We start from the raw sequence: 8,244 nt of genomic DNA, 5'->3' as shown, positions 1-8,244 counted from the left end.
CCACCATGCCCAGCTAATTTTTGTATTTTTAGTAGAGACGGGGTTTCACCTTGTTGACCAGGATGGTCTCGATCTCTTGACCTCGTGATCCACCCTCCTTGGCCTCCCAAAGTGCTGGGATTATAGGCGTGAGCCACCGCGCCCGGCTGGAAAGGACCTTATAATTAACCCAGTATCAGTTTATTTTACAGTTTCAACAAGACAAAAAAATTCGCCCAAAGTAATAAATTGGTCATGGACAAATACGGGATGATAACTAACATCCTGCCCTGAGCATTTTCCAATGAAAATACTTGCTTAATACAGGTCCGGTTAACTTAAATCTTAATTTTCCAAACTTTATGCATAGTTACCTGTCCTTCAGGATTGTGACTTAGAGGGGGTTCACCTTCCAAAGGAGTATCTGAGCTCTGAGATTTTATACTAGGTGCCTGCTGAAAGAAAATGAACACACCTCAAAAACTGAATTCCTACACGGTCTTCATAGTGATAAGAACAATGATCTCTACATTGCATCAAAATGCAAACTAACTGCAGTCATAAAAAATAATGAGTTCATGTCTTTTGCAGGGACATGGATGAAGCTGGAAACTATCATTCTCAGCAAACTAACACAGGAACAGAAAACCAAACACTGCATGTTCTCATTCTTAAGTGGCAAATGAACAATGAAAACACATGGACACAGGGAGGGGAACATCACATACCGGGGTCTGTTGGGGGTGAGAGGCAAGGCGATGGAAAGCATTAGGACAAATATCTAATGTATGCAGGGCTTAAAATCTAGATGACAGGTTGACAGGTGCAGCAAACCACCATAGCACATATATACCTATGTAACAAACCTACATTCTGCAAATGTATCCTACAAATATACATTCTGCATATGTATCCCAGAACCTAAAGTAAAATTTTTTAAAAATGCAAACTAACATTAATACAAGTCACCAATTGAGAAATCAGTGAAGCCTCTGGAATGTAAACTAACAGGCAAAATCATCACCTTTTCAACAACATACCATATCTCCAGGCCTAGGCCTTCCATCTATATCTTTTTCTTTCACTGGTTTATCTTCTTTCAGAGTCTTAGAAACAGCTGCTTTGGGCAGTACAGAATTAATTCCTCCTATTTTATTATTATGAATCAAATGATGGCCAATATCCCGGAACAAGCTGAATAAACACTTGGTCTGAAAAACAAAAAACAAAAGCAATACATGAGACAAACTTGAAAGAAAGCCGTTATTTTTTTTTATCATTTAGTTTTCCAAACAATTTCAGCATTTAACATCAGAGAGAGAGAAGGAACCTGAAAAAATTCATTGTATTTCCCTCCTTTTAGAACAGAAAAAATCACCACAGAAAGTTAGTTGCCTACTATATCATTTAAAGGATTTAGAGGAGACCTTACAACCTGGCTTGATTCTGGTGTCTCATAACTCTTATAATCAGAATGCTTTTAATCTTTGACAAAGAATTTCAAATTAGGCTGGACATGGTGGCTCACACCTGTAATCCGGGCACTTTGGCAGGAGGACTACGTGAGCTCAGTAGTTCGAGACCAGCTTAGGCAAAATAGTGAGACCTCATCTCTATAAAAACAAACAAAAAAATCAGCGAAGTCTGGTGGCACATGCCTGTAGTCCTAGCTAATGGGGAGACTGAGGTGGGAGAATCACTTGAGCCCAAGCAGTCAAGGCTGCAGTGAACCATGACTAACTGTATCACTACATTCCAGCCTGGGCTACAGAACGAGACCCTGTCAAAAAAAAAAAAAGACTGGGTGCAGTGGCTCACATCTGTAATCCCAGCACTTTAGGAGACTGAGGCAGACGGATCACTTGAGATCACAAGTTTGAGACTAGCCTGGCCAACATGGTGATACCCCGTCTCTACTAAAAATACAAAAATTAGCCGGATGTGGTGGCACATGCCTGTAATCCCAACTACTGGGAAGGCTGAGGCAGGAGAATCACTTGAACCTGGGAGGCAGAGGTTGCAGAGACCTGAGATGGCGTACTGCAGCCTGGGTGACAGAGCGAGACTCCATTTAAAAAAAAAAAAAAAATTAAATTAACATTAAGAGGTTGAATTCACTTCTATATAAGAAATAGTATCTATTTAGTTACCATGACCTAGCAGTTATAATTGGAAGGATAAGGCAAGTTTAAAAAGTTCAAAGCAAAACCTTTGTATGGAAAAATTCAAACTATAGATAAATCACTAGAAAAGGATTGTATAACAATTTTTTCCCTAAAAATTCTCTTTTTAAATAAACAATTTTTTAATTAGACAACATGGATGATTCTCAAAATAATTTATGTTGAATGAAAAGAACCAGACCAAAGGAAGCCAGGGGAGAGGGAAGGGGTGGACAAAAGTGGGCAAAGGAATAATAGAAGACACAAAAACTTTGGGAGCTAATGCGTCTAAGTTCACTATCTTGATTGTGGTGATAGTTTCACAGATGTACAGATATGTCAAAACTTTAAAATTGTACAATTTAAATATATGCAGTTTATTTATCAATTTTACCTCAATAAAGTTGTTTGAAAACAATCCAACAATGTTAATTGTAAATATTAAAAATCACTCACAATCCTACCACCTATGTGATAAATACTATATTTCATTGATTCAAAGACATAAGCTTTCTCAAATTTTAACATCTCTGGAGTATGTTCTATAATAAGAGCATTTCATGTAAGTGGTATCATAAAATACAGTCTTTTCCATCTGCCTTCTTTTACTTAGTGTGTTTTTGAGGTTCATCCATGCTATAGCATGTATCAGTTGGTTCATTACTTTTTTACTTATTATTTTAGTTATTTATTTATTTGAGACAGAGTCTCACTCTGTCACCTAGACTGGAGTGCAGTGGCACAATCACAGTTCACTGCAACCTCTGCCTTCTGGGCTCAAGCCATCAGCCCACCTCAGCCTCCTGAGTAGCTGGGACTATAGGCACACACCACCACCCCAGCTAAATTTTGTATTTTTTGTAGAGATGAGGTCTCACCATGTTGCCCAGGTTTGTTTCAAACTCCTGGCCTCAATGGTCTGCCCACCTCAGTCTCCCAAAGTGCTGGGGCTACAGGTATGAGACACCACACCTGATCCAAATTTACTTTTTAGAAAACAGGCTGGGCACAGTGGCTCACACCTGTAATCCCAGTACTTTGGAAGGTCAAGGCAGGAGGATTGCTTGACCCCAGGAGTTCGACACCAGCCTGGGAAACACAACGAGCCTCTGTCTTTAAAAAAAAAAAAAAAAAATTTAATTAGGTGGATGTGGAAGCATATGCCTACAGTCCCAGTTACTCAGGAGGCTAAGGTAGAGGATCACTTGAGCCCCGTAGTTCAAGGCTGCAGTACTTGAACTACTACTGATAGTACCACTGCACTCTAGCCTGGTGACAGAGACCCCATCTCAACACAAAACAAAACCCAACTTTATCAATACTCACATTTATATAAGTTACCCATTTAAAGTACACGATTCAGTGATTTGAGGATTTTACACCATTAGTAGTTCATTCCTTTTCACTGCAAAACAGTATTCCCTTGTTTAGATATACCACATTTTGTTTATCTGTAGACATTTGGATTATTGTGAGCTTTTGGCTATTATAAATAATTCTGCAATAAACATTTACATATGGCCGGGCATGGTGGTTCACGCCTGTAATCCCAGTACTTTGGGAGGCCGAAGCAGGCAGATCATGAGGTCAGGAGATCAAGACCATCCTGGCCAGCATGGTGAAACCCCATCTCTCTACTAAAATTAAAAAAAAAAAAAATTAGCCAGGCATGGTGGCATGTGCCTGTAGTCCCAGTTACTCAGGAGGCTGAGGCAGGGGAATTGCTTGAACCCAGGAGGAGAAGGTTTCAGTGAGCTGAGATCGCGCCACTGCACTCCAGCCTGGCAACAGTGTAAGACTCCGTCTCAAAAACAAAACGAAACAAAAACAACAACAAAAAAAAAACCCCATTCACAGTATATGTCTTCGTGTGAATGCAGGTTTTCTTTTCTCTTAGAAATTCCTGGAAGTGATTTGTTGGATTGTATGGTAAGTTTTTATTTACCATAGATATTCTTGTTTTCGTTTTTTTGAGACAGGGTCTCACTCTTGTCACCCAAGCTGGAGTGCAGTAGCATGATCATGGCTCACTGCAGCCTTGACCACCTGCTGGGCTCAAGTGATCCACTCACCTCAGCCTCCCAAGCAGTGGAACTGCAGGCATATACAAACACACTCAACTAATTTTTGTATTTTTTTGTAAAGATGGGGGTTTGCCATTTTGCCTGGCTGGTCTCCAACTTCTGAGCTCAAGCAATCTACCCATTTCAGCTTTCCAAAGTCCTGGGATTACAGGCTTGAGCCACTGTGCCTGGCCAGATTTTCTATATAGTTGTCTTTTCAAGTATTGAGAATAGAATAGTGAAATTTCTAAATATTATTGCCAAATTGACTATTTCTGCTTTCAATTCTGTTGGGTTTTGCTTCAAGTATTATGAGGTGATTGTGTTGTATTGTTAGTTGCATATACACTTACAATTGTCCTGTCTTCCTAATGAATTGATGCTTTAATCATTGTAACATGCCACTATGTCTTCAGTAACATGTATTTCTAGTTTTAAAAACTATTTTGTCTGGTATTACTGTAGTTACTCAGCTATTATATTTTTTGTTTGCATAGTATATCTTTTGTACCTTTTTACTTCAACCTTTTGTGTATTTGAATCTAAGGTGTGTCTACTTTAAATAGTATATAGTTGAATCTTGATTTTTTTGTAAATCCAATTTAATAATTTCTAACCTTTTATCAGTGTGTTTGGACCACTTACATATCATTGTTTTGAAATACTTAGATTTTTATTTTCCATGCTATTTGTTTTCTACTTGTCATCTGGTTTTTTTTGTTGTTCTGTCCTTCCTTTAACTATCTCATGTTAAATAAATATTTGTGATATCCCATTTAATTCCTTTGTTGAGATATATATATGATATATACATAAATATATACATAATATATATACATACACATATATATATGTACATATCTATATGTATACACACACAATTTTCTTAGTGGTTACTTAGGGATTACAATATACATCCTAACTAATCACAGTCTATTTCACATCAATACTAACTTAATTCTGGTAAAATACAGAAACTTGGCTCCACTATAGCTCCATTCTATCCTCCTTCATGCTATTATAATATAAATTAAATCTATATGTTAATCCAATAATATAATTAATACTTTATCCGATCATGTCTTCTAAAGAAGTTAAGAGTAAAAATGAAAAAGTTCTATTTCTAAACTCCTTTATATTCACTTATATTTAACCATTTCAAGTAATCCTCATTTCTTCTTATGGATTCAAGTTAGCAACTGGTGTCATTTCCTTTCAAGCTGAAAGCCTTCTTTTAGTATTTCTTGCAAGGTAAGTTTCCTAGCAACAAATTCTTTCAGGATTTATCTGAAGATATATTTATTTTGCCTTTTTTTTTTTTTTAATTGAGACAGAGTCTTACTCTGTCATCCAGGCTGGAGTGTAGTGGTGCAATCTTGGCTCACTATAACCTCCTACCTCAGCAATTCTCCTGCCTCAGCCTCTCTAGCTGTTGGGATTACAGGCATGCACCACCACATCCGGGTAATTTTTGTATTTTCAGTAGATACAGGGTCTCAACATGTTGGCCAGGCTGGTCTCAAACTCCTTGACCTCAGGTGATCCACCCACTTCTACCTCTGAAAGTGCTGGGATTACAGGTGTGAGCCACTGTGCCCAGCCCTACCTTTGTTTTTGATTGGCTGTGTGTGTGTGTGTGTGTGTGTGTGTGTGTGTGTTTCATTCAGAATTGCACATACAGCTAGTGCTCGACTTACGACCACGATTGGTTCCGACAGACCGGTCGTAACATGATTTGGTCGTAAGTTGAGTCAGCTATATGCACGCAGAGATGGTAGTGCTGCCGGAAGCTGGTCCGCACTGTCGTACGCCCAGTTGGGCAACGTTTGCGCTGCCAGACGCGGAGCAGTCGTGGCTAGCGATGGTGGTCGTAAAGTCGGATGGTTGTAAGTTGCATAGGTAGTAAGTTGATCAATACCTGTATGTTATTCCATTGCTTTCTGGCTTCCACTGTTTCAGATGAAAAATCAGCAATTAACCATACTGATTCTCCCCTGTAGGTGATGAGTTGTTTTTCTCCTGTTGCATTCGTGATATCCTCTGTCTCTCTCCTTCACTTGACTACATAAAATGTGTAAATTTGGGGTCTCTGTGTGCTGATCCTGGAATTTTCTGAACTCCTTGGATCTGTAAATTAATGCTTTCATCAAATGTGGGATATTTTCAGACATTATTATGTCTTTATACTCTTCCCTCTTGGGACTCTCATTACAAGTTTGTTGGTTGCCTTCCACCAACATTGCCATTTTGATATAGTTTGGATCTTTATCCCCTAGAAAGCTCATATTGAACAATGTGATCCCCCTCCAGTGGGTGACAGAGTGAGAAGACCATGTCTCAAAAAAAAAAAAAAAAGGAAGAAAGAAAAAAGAAATGTGATTCCCAATGTTGTAGGTAGGGCCTGGTGGGATGTGTCAGGGTCATGGGGTAGATCCCTCATAAATGGCTTGGTGCTATCCTTGCAGTAATGAGTTCTTACTCTGTTAGTTACAAAGAGATCTGCTTGTTAAACATAATCTGGTACCACCCTCCCCTCTTTTATGCTCTTTCTCTGACCTTGTGACATGCCTGCTTCCCCTTTGCCTTCCATCATGATTGTAATGAGATAGAGTAGGGATGGGGTTTGGCATTCATCTCACCCCCACTAGATCATTCTTTCATGTATTCTTGAGTAAAGATGAGAGTGGGGAAGGCAGAAAAGCCCTAGACAAGAAGGCCTCAAACTCCTTAGCTTTTCATGCATCAGTACTTCTCAGCTTATTGATGCTTTTGGTCAATTTCAAGGATGGTGAAATGGCTTTTTGTCAATTTGTCCAGCTTTATGGTTGCTTTTGTGGGGAAATGATTTGTCAACCTCCTCACTTGGCCATAGCCAGAGATTCTTCCTTTCCAATGTTCTCTATATATATTTTAATTATTGTAAAAAATGTAATCAAATTTATATTTTGATTTTCATTTAACAGACTATGATATGCATTCTCTCATGTTTTAAAATTTTTCATGAGGGTAATTTTTAATATATGCAGAAAATTCCCCTATCATATGTGTATAATAAAAGTGAAAGCTAAAATTTTCTGTGTGCCAACTACATTCCTAGTGCTTTATAAATTTCATCTCATTTAATAGGTAAAACAATTCTAAGAAACAAGTATTGCCTCCATTTTACTGATGAATACAGTAAAGGTGAGACAAATTTAGTCACTTGCCTAAAGTCATCCAGCTAGTAAATGGCAATTCCAGAATTCAAACTCTAGGCTGCCTCAGTGGGTTATCAAAGCTCATAACTTTTCTATTATGATACACTGTTTCCCTCAGATTCACCAAGAGTATCTTCATGTAGAAAGGTTTGGATACACTTCCAATTATTCTCTTGAAATAGTTTCCTAGAAGGAGAAGTCCTATTGGAAAGGATATAAGTATTTCAAGCTTCTGAATACATATGGACAATAAATATTTTTGCAAAAAGTTTTTATCAATTTATGCTTTTACTAGCAGTGAATGAAAGTTGTTTTACAGAGATGGAGCAAGAATCCTCTTTTTAGAGGCCTGTGCCCCTGAGGCATGGAAATAATGAAAAATTCTGAAGTTCCTTCAAAAGAAATTCTAGGCACCTAGCTAGCCCCAGAAATAAATAAGTAACTTAAACAAGAAGGTAATAGTAGTCTAAAACAATAGCCAAGGAAGTTAAAGTTCAAGAGATGTTTGCTTTATAGAAACTAAATATAACATCTTAATATATGTCCCTGAGTTGTCTTTCTGAGCCTCAGACCCCACTGAGGAACCACTGAAAGGATTACCCAGCACTGCACTCAGATCAGCTGAATGGATCAGACCCCAGCTAAGGCGAAAGGGAAGACTGAACTATATGGTCCTTTGTTCCAAATTTCTTCCTGGGGTGCTTGGAGAAAGTCACTCCCTCTAGCCAGTTAACATTTTTCTACTGACCCCCAATTTTTAAACAAAGCCTTTCTTCCTTAACAATTGCAAATCAGAAAATCTTTGATTCTACCTACCACTTGCAACCCCTGCTTCAACATATC

The 8,244-nt window shown here is 38.3% G+C and overlaps 1 protein-coding gene across 4 annotated transcripts in view; it reads right to left on the bottom strand.

The window, feature by feature from the left end:
- Positions 1-8,244, bottom strand: part of CFAP70 (cilia and flagella associated protein 70) — a 103,235-nt gene that overhangs the window by 53,935 nt on the left and 41,056 nt on the right. For 3 of the 4 annotated variants that reach the window (XM_017519539.2, XM_017519540.2, XM_037735222.1), the window contains exons 11-12: positions 1,020-1,190; positions 354-434 (exon numbers count right to left, since the gene is read on the bottom strand). In XM_017519539.2, coding sequence (XP_017375028.1) covers positions 354-434; positions 1,020-1,190 — 252 coding nt within the window. The remainder of the gene's footprint in view (positions 1-353; positions 435-1,019; positions 1,191-8,244) is intronic. The other variant, XM_017519542.2, reaches the window with a different exon arrangement.

Source organism: Cebus imitator, unplaced genomic scaffold (genome assembly GCF_001604975.1).
Source record: "Cebus imitator isolate Cc_AM_T3 unplaced genomic scaffold, Cebus_imitator-1.0 Scaffold755, whole genome shotgun sequence".
NCBI classification, from domain to species: Eukaryota; Metazoa; Chordata; class Mammalia; order Primates; family Cebidae; genus Cebus; species Cebus imitator.
Note: the sequence above shows the minus strand (reverse complement) of the source record. Positions and strands in the feature narration are given on the sequence as shown.